The 15,661-nt window shown below is 36.1% G+C and overlaps 2 protein-coding genes and 2 long non-coding RNA genes across 4 annotated transcripts; all 4 read left to right on the plus strand.

The window, feature by feature from the left end:
• Positions 1–1,444: 1,444 nt before the first annotated feature.
• On the plus strand, positions 1,445–3,811 carry LOC137738371 (uncharacterized). The gene is made up of 3 exons (XR_011068888.1): positions 1,445–1,473; positions 1,590–1,653; positions 3,256–3,811. It is a non-coding gene; the product is annotated as an uncharacterized lncRNA (long non-coding RNA).
• Positions 3,812–7,681: 3,870 nt separating this feature from the next.
• LOC137737830 (uncharacterized) lies at positions 7,682–9,371 on the plus strand. Its single transcript, XR_011068843.1, has 2 exons — positions 7,682–7,738; positions 7,886–9,371. It is a non-coding gene; the product is annotated as an uncharacterized lncRNA (long non-coding RNA).
• Positions 9,372–11,710: 2,339 nt separating this feature from the next.
• On the plus strand, positions 11,711–14,027 carry LOC137737865 (uncharacterized). Its single transcript, XM_068477434.1, has 2 exons — positions 11,711–11,979; positions 13,546–14,027. Exons 1-2 carry the CDS (start codon positions 11,842–11,844, stop codon positions 13,915–13,917), a joined length of 510 nt encoding a protein of 169 aa, XP_068333535.1. The 5' UTR covers positions 11,711–11,841; the 3' UTR covers positions 13,918–14,027.
• A 263-nt stretch (positions 14,028–14,290) lies between these two features.
• Positions 14,291–15,411, plus strand: LOC137736385 (uncharacterized). Its single transcript, XM_068475662.1, has 3 exons — positions 14,291–14,562; positions 14,793–15,074; positions 15,174–15,411. The coding sequence occupies exons 1-3, from the start codon at positions 14,291–14,293 to the stop codon at positions 15,409–15,411; spliced, it is 792 nt and encodes a 263-aa protein (XP_068331763.1).
• The last annotated feature ends 250 nt before the right edge of the window (positions 15,412–15,661 follow it).

The following is a 15,661-nucleotide window of genomic DNA, read 5'->3' on the forward strand; positions in this document are numbered from 1 at the left end:
GTCGTCTTGACAATTTATAATCTTTTTTTACTTTTTGTGTCTATGATACAAGAACCAGTTTGTAAATCGGATGTTGGATGTATATATGTACAGTGTATACCAGCAAGTTGCACGCATGCAATATTGCATGTGAAGACGATGCACTGCAGTTTTTTCGATTGTTTAATTAAAGGAGGTGACGAGGTTGAGTTTTAACCTAGGACATCAGAGTTCGTTTGGTAAATTTTGTGAAACTGTTGAGTCCTTCTCCTACTCGATCATCCCCACTGTACCGGCCGCTTACGGTGGAAAAGTATCTGAGCATAACTATATATCGACATAAGATATCGAAGAGGTACTGGCCAATATGATCGGCATGCGTCGGTGTCTAATGACATAATGTGGCAATTGGCGAGGTAGCTCAAAACGGAAAACCCACCTAGCTGAATAAAAACAAATAAATTCAGAGAATATAAATATATATATATATATATATATAGAGAGAGAGAGAGAGAGAGAGAGAGAGAGAGAGAGAGAGAGCACGGAAGGGTTTTGGGTAATTGGTAGATAAGAAATAAAATCATGTGAGCGGTTGGACAAGAACATCAAGTATTCGACTCTATGATTCTATCAACATTTCAGAATCACACGAGCACAGCTAACCTCCCTCATTGTCGTCTTGTTTTCTTTCTTTACTAATGCTATCTCTCTCTCTCTCTCTCTCTCTCTCTCTGTGTTGGGTGATGATTACGTAATTCCACTAGCTTCTCCGGCATGTACTTTAAGGAAGGTGCTGACCAGTGCTTCTGGCCAAGCAACACCAATCGATAGAAGGTAGAACAGTAGGCCAAAAACAAGTAAGATTAACTTAAAGAAGGAAAAATTAAGATAAAATGAAAAGAAAGAGAAACAATTTGTGTATATCATATTTTTTGTGTTATAAAATGAGTACATGGGATAGTTGTACATATCTCTCACTTTTACATATTTTGAAAAATAATGGATGTACCGTTATTTAGTAGGTTTTGTATTGTTTTTCTATTACGTCTGTAATTATATTAATACTATGATCTTGATCGATAATATTTTTTGCTTTATTTGAGTAATGAAATATTTTACCTTCAAAGAAAGTAGAACTATAACATTACATTTCAATGTTCTCAATACACATAAAAATATCTCTATCGACAGAGGAGCTAGAGGAGAGGTTGTTAAGGATGAGAGGCACATGACATGCACCATTCAATTCCCTAATCTCCTCATGTGTCACCCGTGAGTCAAAGTCAAACCCCCTCTCTCACGTGTCAAATGTAGTTCAATCACATATGTTCCCACTTCACACGCTTCAACCCCTCCACACTCAGATATTTTTTTTTAATTTTATTTTATATAATGATCCATTAATATAGACATCAGGTCTCTATAAATTGAGCCTCCGATGCTTATGACAAAACCAGGCTGAGCTACCACATATGCTTTCTGCCCAGATCAGAGGTACTTGCTCCTCTTCTTTTTATCATATCTTCTGCGTTATGCTATATGTGTTTTACTTAATTTTGGTAATTCATAAGTTATATGTATTCTGAGTACAACAATTTGTTGCTTTCCAGATGGATATAAATTAACCAACTTATAGAATCTGAAGGAAGAGACTCTATGCTAACTTTATATATGGTGAGTAGATTCCATGCTATGCTTGTCATGCGAGCAGTCCTTTCTTGGATTGCCCTTTGTTTCGTTGTCTGTTCGACCTTGATATAAAAAAAAAAAAACCCTAGCTCGAATTGTCTTGCATATGTATAGGATTAGTGAATATTATTCTGCTGCCTTTACGAACAAGACCACTTTATTTTCTTCTTTCATGAGGAACCAGATTTGTTTTATGTGTCGATCAACTTAATTGCTTGATTAATTAATATAAACTCACCTGGAAGATGTGCCCACCTCCATGAAATTTGTGCGACGAACTGACTAATTAATAATTTGACTTGCATGAATATGCACTTACATGTGTGCGTTTGTGTATTTTATGTGTTGTTTGGTAGGTGTAAGCACTAAACTAGATGTACAGCTTTGCATGTGATTTTCAGGTGCACTGAGAGTTCAAAAACGCTATAAATAGTTTAGTTGGGTACATATGTATGTATATATAGAGTGATAGAATATTCATTCAATTTCAGCCTCCAACGTTTTGAACTTTAGTTTAATTAGAGTTTTGATTCATGAAGTAAAAGTTTATGAATCTGTTCCTTGACCTTGTCACACTACAAAGCAATGGTCAATATTAGAAACATTGAAGTTACCCAAAAAGACCTTTAAGGATATATAATACTCACGGGTTTTTAATTAAGAAACCAAAACTCCAATTGAATTAATTAAAATTCCGCAATCATTGCTCCATTTAAATTATGTTAGTGTATAAGTTAGTTTCAATACGAATATATATGCTAGTTTCAGTACAAATATATATGTTTGTGTTTACTTCATTTTAAACAATAATTCAATTAGTGGCTTATATTGTATTTCTTGTGACATAAGGAGGGTATGATATTTTAAAACAACAGAAATATGGACCGCTAATTAAGGTTGAAAGCAAGGTTAAGAGTCTAGCACATGTAGATGGAGAGAATGATGCATTCAGAGTATCATACACTAAAGATGAAAGTCTGCATTATGTGCTTAAAAGATCTCTGGCCTCTCCATCCATTGTCAATTAGTTTTGGTTCATGTGCTTTTCCATGATTGAGGGTCAACGGCAAGGTGAAAATAAGGTGAAGGGATGTTGGAAAATATTATAGCTCAAGATGTAATACTTTCAATTTACCCTAAAACTCTAGCTCTCCTCCTCCATACAGTTTAAGTAATTTACCATACTACAGGAGAAATAACTTGATAGATTCCCTCTCTATAGCTAGCTAGAAAATGGCTTATTGTATATTTATTACAGCAATGCCTGCTTGAGTTGAAATGGATTGGTTCCTTAATCTCAAACCAGTAGTTTTAATTTCCATCTAAGATGAAGTGAGGAGGCCTCAAAACCATTAACAGGTTTGATAATAAAGATGAGTAGATCATTAAAATTCCTTGTACTGCCGAGGTTTTTAAAGTTAATTATTTGATCTCACATAAATATATATTGATCTCAACTTGATAATAATTTGCTGAAAAGATATGAAATAGTTGTATCTGCAAGAACTTGATGTGGTTAAAGTAATGTGTGCGTACATATATATGTATATGTTATATGTTATATTGTATACCAATCTGTAAATGCAGCGTACCCTCACCTCCTGCGGCCTCTGCCCTCCCTCGACCCCAGCCTCTCCCCCGCCCCGTCTCCTACTCCAAGCTCTCCCCTCCGGCGACCCTATCCCCAATTCGTCATCCAATATCTCTCCATCGACCCCGCCCTCTATCCGTCATCTTCTATCCCAAGGCAGCCATGGTAGCAGGGAGGGGGAAGGTGGTGGCTATTCCCGCGAAGTACTCCGATGGTGCTTCCATGACTTCCTCTAAAAAGAAGATGCTAATTGGGTGTAGGGTCGATGGAGAGAGTTTAGGGGAGGAGATGGGATGGGAGACCTGGAAATGCTTGCTGGTTCATAGATATGGAAGGCTGGGCAATATCTCAGTGGGGGAGAAGAAGGATGTTTGGATACTAGAATAGTAAATTTATGGTAATAAGTTTGAGTTAGGTGTTGGTATTTCAATAAAGACACGTGTTGATATTCTATTGTGAGCAGTATAAAGGGTCGTGACCGTTCATGACCTAAGTATATATTTGTCCCGTTTTCATGGGCACCAGTACGCCATCCATTAATCCAAACACTATAAGAAAGCCAACGAATTTAAAAAAAAAAAAAAAAAATTAGTTTTATTGAAAAATAACAAATAAAGGTGTAGTAAATAGTATCACAAAAATGTAAAAATATGATTTTTCGTTAAAAATGAACAGTATTTGGAGTGTTTCGTTAAAACTTCCCAATAAATTAATGATAATTATTTGACAATGATAATGACTAATTAGAATTTCCTATAAAAACAATGACTAATTAGAATTAGGGCTTCTAAATTGAGCGAATCTTTTTCCGGTGAAATTGAGTGAATTTAGTGAACCTAGCTAGTTAGCATTCACTATTTTTTTTCACCTAATAATTTGACAATATTGTACTTATATATATATATATATATATATATATGTCGACACTTCCCTATCACTTACAAGTTACGCAAACATTTTGTTTCCCTTATTCTTGGCAAATTGGAAGTAGGAAGCTTATATATATACACACACACACAAAATATAATATGTTATTTCATATCAGTAATACAAGGCTTGTGTGCGTAGTTGGACATATGTCATTCTCTCTATGTGTGTGGCTTATGGGCTTTGTGTTCTCATCATCTATATACATACACACACGTAAACAATGCATTGCAGCCTGTTTAACATAGCAGGTATATATAAACGAAAATTTAGGAACTGTTAACTACGTTGGTCTCACCAGCTAGTATTGATTGTTAAAAGTGTGAATTCTACATCAGAAAATTAAAAACATTATATATATGCTTATAAAGTGTTAAGAGACTCTCGCTTTGTTCATTGATTTCGCCCCAACACGATCATGTGATCGATCAAATTAGAGAGACCTATTTATATGAGTAGTGAGTAAATGGAGCCAGGAAAACCACGTAAGTATATTTGATAGGGTATGCAAATACAAGGTCGATCTGACAATGAATATGAGGTGTATGCAAGGGACTGTTCGCTTGACAAGGTTTTGCATGGAATGTGACACCTCCATCGATCGCTAACTCTCTCTCTCCAAGTTGTATATTGATATGTCAGTTTCCAATGGACCACATTACAACCACACCCACATGCAAATGGCAGGCATCCTGCTTAAATTCCGGGTCCGATCTCTCTTTCTCTTTCAAGTATATTGTTCTGTGTTTTTTTTTTTTTTTTTTTTTTTTTAATTTTGGTTGAATAAACTATCCTTTGCTTATAAAAATAACTAAAAATTGACTTTCTTCAAAAAAATTGGGAACTGATTGCTACTACTGAATTATATAAACTGACTATATTGAAGTGTTAACAACAATTTCTAAATTTTATTCACAAATACTTATAACTTATTACAAAGTTGGAGCATGTATGTTCTTCTCAGCCCTACTTTTAACTAATTGTACAATTCAGTATGTAGATTAGCTTATCGTTCATCTTTATTTCCCTTATAGCTAAATATATGTAATAGCTGATTTAATTTGTTTTCAATTACCCAAGCAAAGCCCGTGGATGATGACATGAATTACAAGCAATCTGGTCTTAGCTGGCATAAGCCAATATGGTAAGAAGGATGTGGGATTGATTTCTGCACATCCCTTTTTAGTTATGATCCTTTCTTTTTTATTTTTTTACTATTATTAAAAGATGGGAAAGTTTGAAACCATTACAATAATTTAAAGAATGAGAAATTTCAAACCCATAACGCATTGACATAAACCCAACACCTATCCACTAAGATATTAGATCACATGTGCTCTGAGCCCTTTTCTCTTTTACTTTGTACAATTCAACAGTTAAAAAAAGAAGAGTGTACGTGACCTGAAAAGAAAAGTGGTGTGTAGAACTGACTTCACTTACATCGATCAAATGCGACGAACTAGACATATAGGGTCTCACATGTGCGGAGCTGCTCTGCCTACTTGTCTCATGTATGATATTTGTATATGCATCAATTGCAAATGAAGGACGCAAGTATCGTCCTTATTGGTATGTATAATAATGTTGTGTAGGAAAAAGCTAAAACGTATGATGTGCGAAAAGGAAGTTTTCATACCTAGATCACCGCAAGGCCAAGCTATCTGAGGACTCACTTCTCTTCCCTTGCTACATATATAATATGTTGGAAAAATATCAATCTTGAAATCTCTTTGAAGTCTAAATTTCAACTTGGGGTTTTCTACCAAAGGTAAAGAAAAAGTTGGTGAAAAATAAACTCTCTTTTTATGTATCTTGGTGCCTGAGATTCTAGGAAAACTATTTTGTGTATTAACTAGATCTCCCTGCGGAGCGGGCACTCTTGCAAAATTCTGAGGACTGTTATTTGTTATCATCTGCAGAAAAGAAGATTTACTTAGAGAAGAAAATTTGCTTAGAGATGAGTCTTATTAACAAAGGAGTATACCTAGTAGACCTCCATCAGCTTGAAGCCTGGCAAGATCTCTGATGAGCAAATTATATATGTTGCCTATCCAGTTAATTAACTCTAACCGAAACTTATTTAAAACGCTCATGATCAAACTAACACAAGTAAAACCGTCTCCAGTTTCCTATCGTTGATAGAGATGTTTACAGAGGATGCATGTGCTACAGTTTGTTATAATATTTTGGTTCGATTTCTAGCAACATATATAGTAGGAACTATGATCTCCCAAGCCCTAATTATATATAGGCTGAAATTTTTCTTTGTTAAGCGTTTTGTCTTTTTGTCTTTTTGATTATTTGCAGAGTGAGAGTACTCTACAAATTTAGTTAAATAAGTACCTGTACTTATTTATTTAGCTCAAATTAAGCACACGTATAATGCAGTATATCCCACATATATATATATATATATATATATAATGTGACATCATGCATGGACAGTGGAGAACGCAGGTTCATCGTTAAGTATATGAATTAACAATAAGCCACGTTGCTTGGCCTTTGTAATAATGCCCTAGTACCCTTCCACAACCGCAAATATTTTTATATTGATGAATCCACATGGCAAAATTAAGCTTATTTAATCTTGCATGCATCCTACAATTAACCAAAAATGGATTTCTAATAATATTAGGTTTATATCATGCAAACTTCATTTTAGTCATATTAGTTAAAGTACTGGTGTGATTTTCCTTCCACACGAGTTCGAGCTCCTTGTTCGTAATCTAAATTACCAATTCACAAAATTTTTTTGTCAATCAAAAGAAAGTGAAAATGCCAAATGAACCTTGTCAACAAAACTAAAGAAAAGTAACTAAAATACAAATAACAGGCAATATAGTAAATTACACACAAAATAATTTTATTATGCCTCAGAGCCTAGCAACCATATTAGTTGCTGCCATTTCCTCTTCTACGTTTTTCTGCAGAATAAAATGAACTTTTAGTGATGAAATAGTTATCTAGAAACAGTTGCTAAAGATATGAACAACCTTTCAATAACAAAAACTCTTTTGAGGATCGTCACCATAAAGCTTTAGCAGCCATTTTATATATTCTTTCTTTGTAAAATTTATAAAATTTTAATAAGCACATACATAGTATGTGTACAATTACTAATTTAAGTGAAGCAAGCTAATGAATTAATTAAGGTCATCTTGCCATAAAGTAGGTACATCAACCTGGTCCACCACTTTAACATTTTTACAAGAATGTCAGATTAGTATACTCTGGTTCTAAATCCTAATCTAAAATAGCAGCTACAGTTTACATCGTCGATTGATCCTCCATCAATCGATCTTATCTAAAATTAATATTTTTTAATGAGATGGAAACATAAACAACTAAATACCGGTTAGTCAATGATCTGTCACGTGTAAGGATTTAGCTGATATGAAGATCCGTATAGAATTCGCACGCTCATCCAATAATTAACAATTGTGATAGCTTGAAAAAGGATAGCAAGGTTCCTTCTTATCTCTATAAAATGAAGCTCAACCCAGCAACTATATTACACCTCCTAGTTAGGTCTCTTCCTCAAAAGATCAGGTTCTTGTCTTCCTCTCTTCTTAAGCTTTGGTGTACATATATACGTTCTTCCGAATAGGTAGTTTTGCTTATTATTTAGTTCGATTTATGTACTTAATCCAGATCACCGTGTTTGTCGTGTTTTTTTTTTTTTTTTTTTTTTTGCAGGAACCAAAGAGATATTGAACAACCATGGTCGAAGATGGCGAGGGATGTATTTGACATGTTTTGATGATACGGGTGAGTGGATTCCATGCTATGCTTGTCAAATGAGCAGTCCCTTGCAAATTAATCTTAGTTTCGTTGTCTGTTCGACCTGAAACTACGGTAAAGGCTAGGTATATAGTACCCCTGAAAACCCTAATTAGAAGGTAATCGTGTTTTTTTTTATATAGATTAATTAACTTGATTGACCATCTAACAAATTAAACAAGGCAGCTTCGTATTAGATAACTATATATTGAGTAGCATCTTGGTATTTGACCCAGTAACCTAAATTATAGAGTTACTTTAATGCATAAAAGAGTCATTAACCTAGAAAGAAGAAAGTAAATTAGAACTCCCAATCTTAATCCTGTTTATGCATTTATTGGATAATTCATTTGGAAAGCGGTTTAGGTATATCTTTTGGCTCCTTCTTTTCCTTTCGAAATATGAAGAAGAAAGCAATTGAAAAAATAGTAATAGGTGGCTATCCCTTTTGCGGTAATCTAACATAACTTTGATAGTCGTTGGACTTTTACCCTAGTTTTTGCAGTTGCAGCTGCCCGGTATCGATTTTTCAGGTGTACGTAGGTTACACACCCAAACCCAGTCCAAAAAGTAGGCAGGCTTATGATCTTTTTGTTTTTCCAAGACATCTTTAATATCAAATACCTGAACTCACTCTACTAATTAAATTGGATGTGAAACCAATCTAGTTACCAAATTAGATTAAGTTGCTTCCACAATAGCATTTTCTTGCTTTCGAACTGCAGAATAATTAGCATAAGCCGCATAGGTACATCCTTAATTAGAAAAATAATGTGGCTAGGAGAGACCTAGTAGTGACTAGCTAGCTAGTCTGCCACCTGGAATGTTGATAGGTCGAACAGACAACGAACCTGATGTATAAAGCAATTAGAGACTGTTCATTTGACAAGGGTTTGCATGGAATTCAACATCTTGATCCTTGACCTAGATGTTTTCATATGAAGTTTATTAATTAGGAAGCTGATCAACTTTCATCAAAAAGGTGATCGTCTCCAGCTAATTCACTTAGTCTTTCTTAGCTAGTCTAATCTAATCAACTTTTCCCTTCTTTCTTCAAATGAATATGATATTTCTTGACAAATTCCAACATGTGCTTTGTGATGATGGAGGCTCAACTGCCAGTGAAGGGACGATGGAGGATCAAGATCAGTTACTACGTAGAGGCTCGATTTGATACGAATGCCAATATTTTAGAGCGAAGGGTCAAACGGTCCACTACTATATATCATCTGCAGAACACAATGAATATTATGGTGGTTTTAATCATAAATTGTATCAGTGTAATTAAAAGTAGAACATAAGTAATTTAATTTTGTCAACATTATAATGTGAAATTCTTGTATTTTTATTTGTTAACCATTATATAACGTGAAATTCATAAACCTCTTTTATGCTAACCAAATTTATATACGGTTTTGAAAATTATAGTATTCATCAAAATTTATCATTATATGCACGTACACAATCATTGAACACTCAAAGTAGAAGTTCCTACGTACTCAAAATCATTCGTTCCTGATTTATAAAACTTCATGTTTATAATCGGAACCATTCATATTATAAATTACTTTATAAAAATAACTTATGCAAAAAAAATCAATTAAAACTAAGGTCATTAGTCATCGAATTGTATAAAAACAGATTAACGGAATTGGTATAAGCAATACGAACTGTATAAGTATTTACTATAATACATTGACTAAACGACTTTAGTTTTAATTCATTTTTTGCAGAGATGATTTTGAAAAGAAAATAATAATAATAATAATATAATAATAATAATGTGCATCTTGACATACATATTTGTCTCACTTTCTTATTTTATTTTCTTAACCTTGTGATGTTGTTCGATTTGTTTTGTATGTCACACCTTTAGGTTTGGCTTTAAAGGGGTTAAGTTTTATGTCCCCCGGGCCTCCTTTCCTTGTTTCTTTATTGTTTTCATTTCTAGAGGGGTTATGTTTATGTTCCCCCTCATTAGGTGTAACTTCTTTTTTCGTTATCAATATAATTGCCCTCGTACCGTCGAGGTTTCCTAAAAAAAAAAAAAAAAAAATCTTTGCAATATGATTTATAATATAAACAGTTCTGATCATAAGCACAGAGCTTTATTATTCAAATTGAATATAAAAAATCTTAAGTAGAAGCTCCTACTCATTTCCCTCCCTACACTCTCACCACTGGACTAACCTCAGCTGTAGACTCATTTTGTTCTCAAATGATCTGATTCACTTTTATAACAAATGAACATATTAATATTTGTTATCTGGTTTACAAATAAAATTTCTGATTTGAACTTTTTCTATCTTCTTTTGAGGGGTGAATAAAGTGAAGTGCGTACCAATCGATCAAGATTTGTGCATGCATGCCCCCGTCCATACCCAAATATAGAAAATGAGTGAGTCTGCTTTTTCAAATATCAGTTTAATTGTGTATGGGTTCGTCAGATGCAAACAAATGCAAGAGAATCGCGGCCGATTGGGTGGTCGATGCAACAAATACAAACAAATATGTTCTTGGCAAATCACAAGGAGTTGTCATTTCCATTTTCATTGTGGTTGTGTACCATTCATCCAAACAATCACTCAAATAAATAAACGAACGTAATAAATTTTTACCATTCGATCTGTCTATCTTTTAGAACCTCATTCATAGATCATCCTTACTTAGACAAATAATAAAACTATTAAGACACTCATTTGTAGTAAAGAGAATAAATAAATACGATTCTACAAAGAAACTCTAAATTCTTGATCCAAAGTCATATGGTTTCAAATTTAGATGATTTTTGTTAGACATGATCTTTTAGGAAATACCTAAAAGATAAACGGTTTGGATCGTTGCAATATATTATAAAATGGGCCCCACAAAAACATATGTAAAAAATTGTGTGACAAAATCGGTGCCACGGAATCATCCGATGATTAAGTTATTTTATATTTCTATTGTGAGGCTTAATCATTCTTCCACTCTTTTAATGTAGATAATATCATTTGTTGAAAAAAAAAAAAAAAAAAAAAAAAGTGAATAGTGTCACATGCCATATTAAGTTACGAAAAGGGATCCTCTCCGGATCTCTTCCACCAAATCCATCAATTCGGGCTCTTAAATTTTGATCTAACGGCTAAAAGCAGGGACCTCTTTTATAAGTTATAATAACTTTAGCCGTTTGATCAAATTTCAAAGGTCCGAATTTGTGCATTTGGTGGAAAAGATCTGAAGATGATCCCTTTCCTTAGGTTACTGTACTAACCTGCTTTTAATGTTATGTCTGGCAGACTGGGTAGGGATCGAAGACAACAATACAAGTACCACGACTTGTAAAAAAGTTTTGGAATCTATTTCTTCAAATACAAAAAATGAGTCGTACCTTCTGTCATATTTTTCCACCCAGTTTGTATTTGATTTATATAATCAGTGTGGAAATAGTAAAAGTGAGGGAGCATATCACCACTCAATAGAGAAATTTTTTTTTCAGAATACGGCTTAGTATTTCAAGTATCATAATACAAGTGATTGAAAAAAAAATTTCAAGTATCAAACCATTTCTATAATGACACTTGAAGAACCGTGATATGTTCTCGACACACTGAAAAATTTATTCAATCAATTTTATATACCCTGGTAAAGACACAGAACAAGACAATGTCAATTTAGACTTAAAACCAAAAGCCCATAGTTACAACCAGGCCGGATCAATGAAATCTTTTACACAACGCCCAATAACTTGAGAACCAAAATTAAGTTGGACCTCCAAAGACCAACGACTTTGTGTTCTCGGTTCCGCGGATTCCGGACTTCTTGCCCTTCAAACTCTTCAATAATAGTAGTTGGGAGTCTTGAGACCGTTGATCTTTGCCGGGGAGAGACAGATGGCATTCTCTAGTTGCAGCAATCTGGTGGGCGGTCCGCTTCCTTTGGCGGCGGTCGGAGAAACCCAGTTGCCCACGAAGCGCTCGATGTCGGTGACAACCACCACCACCACAAAGCACAGAGCTCTTCCTCTTCAGGTTGCTACTTGTACTGTTTCAATTCACTCAATTTGCTGCTTTAAGTCCTTTTCTTTTGATCTATTTTGTGTTTAATTATCAATATTTGAACTCTGAATCGATTGACCTTGTTTGTCCGAGCTCATTTCAGCAACAAAAATTCACCAAGTTTTGTTTTTTATTTATTTAATTTGTTTTTTTTGTTTTTTTTTGAAGTTCTTGTTCATACATTATTTGACATGTGAATCAGTTCAAATGTAGATTTCACTCAATTTTTAACAGATCAAGGGCAATGGCATGTCTAATTTCAGGGTAATGAATCAGTAGTAACTCTAGTTTATGTTCCTTATTTCCGAAAATTTGCGAAGAAACTTAGGGCTGGTTTGAAATCGCGTGCTTTGAGAAAAAAATTGTTTCGGCTGTAACGTGAGAATAAGCTCATTTTTGCTGCTTCACGTTTTCAGCTTTTTTTCACAAAAAATTGTGAAAATAAGCTGTTTTTAAGTGTTTACCAAACACCTTCTTGTTTCGCTCAGCTTTTTTTTATACCCATTTTTTATAAAAGCACCTTAATATCGAACTAGTACTTAAACTGTGAACTTTAAGTTGTGTGTTCAGATTTGTATCTTGTCCTAAACTCCTAATGTTTGTTATGGGGAGGGTTAGCTGTGAGGCTATAGAGCTCCGGTGCATATAGCGTGCACCTGCATTCGCAACTTAATTGCAGGGCAACGGTTGGTTAGTTCAAAGTTGGATAATCAATTTGTATCATTGAGTGCAAACTGCATTGCAGTTGTTATGGGAAGCTATCGTCCCGTGCCGTTTGAAACTAACCGTATCTTTTCCAAATATTTGGAAGTTTTCAGTGTTCACATCGTTGGTTGTATAAGTTACAGTTATTAGTACTATGCAGCTGCTGATCTACTAAATTTTGTCCATAAAGAAACAATTTAAGAGCATGATGTTAAACCATGGGAAATAGTCCTTGTATTTCAAATTTGGCATTTGATTTCATTGTATCTCCATATCCGGAGTTTCAGACGAAGAGATAATCACACTTATCATCCATTGAATCTCCAATCATATGTTTTTGGTGGAGAAGGTTACCAAGATTTTGATTATGTAATCTCTGCCGCGTGGTTCACAGTGCTCAAGTTATTTTCTGTCGACAATGTAAACCATTGGAGAAATGCTTAATTTATGCTTAATACTTGTTGTGATCAAGCTTGTCGTGATGGATTCATGGTGATCTGAGTAAGAAGTACCGAACATATGATCTGTTTTGTCGTCTCCAGCTTCAGTGTCTTCTTCCCAAAGGTCTAAGCTACTGATAAATTTTTCTGTTCACAGATACAAATGGATCTCAAATTAATAGGGATTAATTGTAACAAGCCGGATTTAATTGTTCGGTCTTTCAGATTGATTCTTAATTGTCAAAAGGCCTGGAGGTGTAGGCTAAGTTGGTTGCTCTAATACTGCCATTGTTAGTACCTTCTAGCATCGTCGTTTACTGAAACTGAAACCGCGATGGATTGTGGAACAATTACTTCTCTTCTGTATTTAACGTCTTTGATCCTCATATTGCAGGTGAGAAGTGAGGGAAAACAAAAAGCAGGCTCTCCAAAAACCTTCGGAGTTTCACGAAGAGATGTGATGTTATCTTTGCCAGTTGGGACATTGGCATCACTCACTCTTCTTCCAACAGAACCTGCCGAAGCACGCATTGTCAATCCCGAGATCAGGAAGAAGATTTTTGAAAAGTTAGAGAAGATAAGGGAACACTTTGGTTTGTCAAGGCCAAAAACCAATGACGGGAAAGAGGAATACCCATCACCACCACCACCACCACCACCATCTTTGGAGGAGAAAAATCCTCAAACATTGCCACCAGCACTGCCCCTGGATCCTCAAGGGAACCTACTTGTACCTCTACCTCCTGTCGAAGTAATTCTCCCTTGAGATTGTAATTGTTGTTTTCAGATAAATAATCGCCCAACTTTTGGGGTCAACGAAACAGTCGAGTGTTAACACTACCGAAGGCCTATGGGTGCATGGTCATTTTTCCTCTTTAGTTAACGATTTGGACAATTTTTCAGCGCTTTCCGCTTCAAATTAAATATTTAATTATTATTATTTTTTTCCAAGGGAAAGGCACTTCAAACTTAATACTTTACAATTTTGTAAGGCATGAGGAGCAAATGAGGTTAAAAATGTGTGTTAAACTCCCTAACTGCTTGTTTCTGGAGGCTAAACGTGGGGCCAGGGCTTCTTAGGGATGGACAAGTCTGCTGGTGGGGCGTGATATCCTACTTTGGGGTGCCCATTGGCAAGTATGAATGGGAAAAGTGTTCGAATTTGGCATGACAGATGGACCCCGTCTCTTCCTCACGGGCACCCTATTCCTCAAGGTAATGTGCTGGTGTCGAGGAACTTGCGTGTGAGCTCTTTGATATGTGGGCCTTCGAGGACTTGGGATATTGACTTTCTCAAGCCTTTTATTTCGGATGAGGAGTGCAAGGCGATTATTGACACTAGCATTGGTGACCAAATGCGAAGTGATAGGTTGGTGTGGCCGGAGAATAAGAACGGGGTCTACACTGTGAGGTCAGGATACCACCAGGTGCATTCCCGAGCGGTGCCAATGGCGGCTAGGGTTACTTCCACATCTTACTCGACTTCTCACGTTTGGAAGTCGAAGACCACCCCCCCCGCCCACCCCCACCTCCCCACCCTCTCCCCCCCCCCCCCCCCCCCCCCCCGGGGGGGCCGAAGATCCACTGCTTTATGTGGGGGGTGTTGAATCGAGTGTTGGCTACAATGGAGGATCTTTATAGGCGTCGATGTTCACTTACTCCGCTATGCCCTTTCTGCAATGCTCGTGAGGAATCTGTTGCGCACTTGCTTCTTTTATGCCTATGGGTTGCAACCATCTGGTTTGGTGGTTTTCTAAATTACAAAGTGGATAGGGCTGACATCTCGACTTTGACTAACTGGTTATCTTCTCTCATCAGTTCTAATATGGGGTCTAAGGAAGAAGCTATTGGCTCTTGTCTTATGCAGCCTTCACTTGTTGGCACATATGGAAGCCTAGGTGTAACTACCTCTATAACCAAACGGTTATCACACCACAAGAAGTCATTTTGTCTATCTCTTCCTTGGTTAGAGCTTTTTTGGAGGTTTCCCGTACACCAACGGGGAACTTTATTCCTGTGCAGGGCTACCTCTTCGTGCTTGGTCCGTTGGTCTCCCCCCTGTTCTCCATTTACTAAACTGAATGTGGATGCAAGCTGGGCTGCTACCAATGGCGAGGGTATTGTTGGGGTCGTTGCTAGAAACGATGAAGGAAGGTTTGTGGTGGCAAGGAACCTGAAGATTAATGCTCTAAGGGCCACTACGGCGGAGGCTCTTGCATTATTATATGGTTGTGAATTTGCTAGATCACTGGGTTTGTAAAAGATTGTAGTTAAGTCGGACTCAAAGGAGAACATATCTTGTCTGGTAAATGATTTATCCTCTGGCAGCTGGGAGGCTTTCCCTACGTTGACAAGAATATTGCGGCTTCGGGATTCATTTCAGACGTGCCGCTGGTCTTGGGTTCCAACATCGGCCAACATGGCGGCGGACCGTTTAGTGTCGAGTCGTAATACGGAGATGTGAGGTTCCACTTGGGTTAACCATCCCCCATCTTCATTGGTGCATGTTT

Source organism: Pyrus communis, chromosome 6, assembly GCF_963583255.1.
Source record: "Pyrus communis chromosome 6, drPyrComm1.1, whole genome shotgun sequence".
In the NCBI taxonomy this organism is placed as follows: domain Eukaryota; kingdom Viridiplantae; phylum Streptophyta; class Magnoliopsida; order Rosales; family Rosaceae; genus Pyrus; species Pyrus communis.

Coding starts and splice junctions, on each gene's coding strand:
- LOC137737865 (XM_068477434.1), top strand. CDS start 11,842: ATGGCATTCTCTAGTTGCAGCAATCTGGTGGGCGGTCCGCTTCCTTTG. Junction 11,980..13,545: donor ACAGAGCTCTTCCTCTTCAG/GTTGCTACTTGT, acceptor CTCATATTGCAG/GTGAGAAGTGAGGGAAAACA.
- LOC137736385 (XM_068475662.1), top strand. CDS start 14,291: ATGAATGGGAAAAGTGTTCGAATTTGGCATGACAGATGGACCCCGTCT. Junction 14,563..14,792: donor AACGGGGTCTACACTGTGAG/GTCAGGATACCA, acceptor GGATCTTTATAG/GCGTCGATGTTCACTTACTC. Junction 15,075..15,173: donor ACTACCTCTATAACCAAACG/GTTATCACACCA, acceptor ATTCCTGTGCAG/GGCTACCTCTTCGTGCTTGG.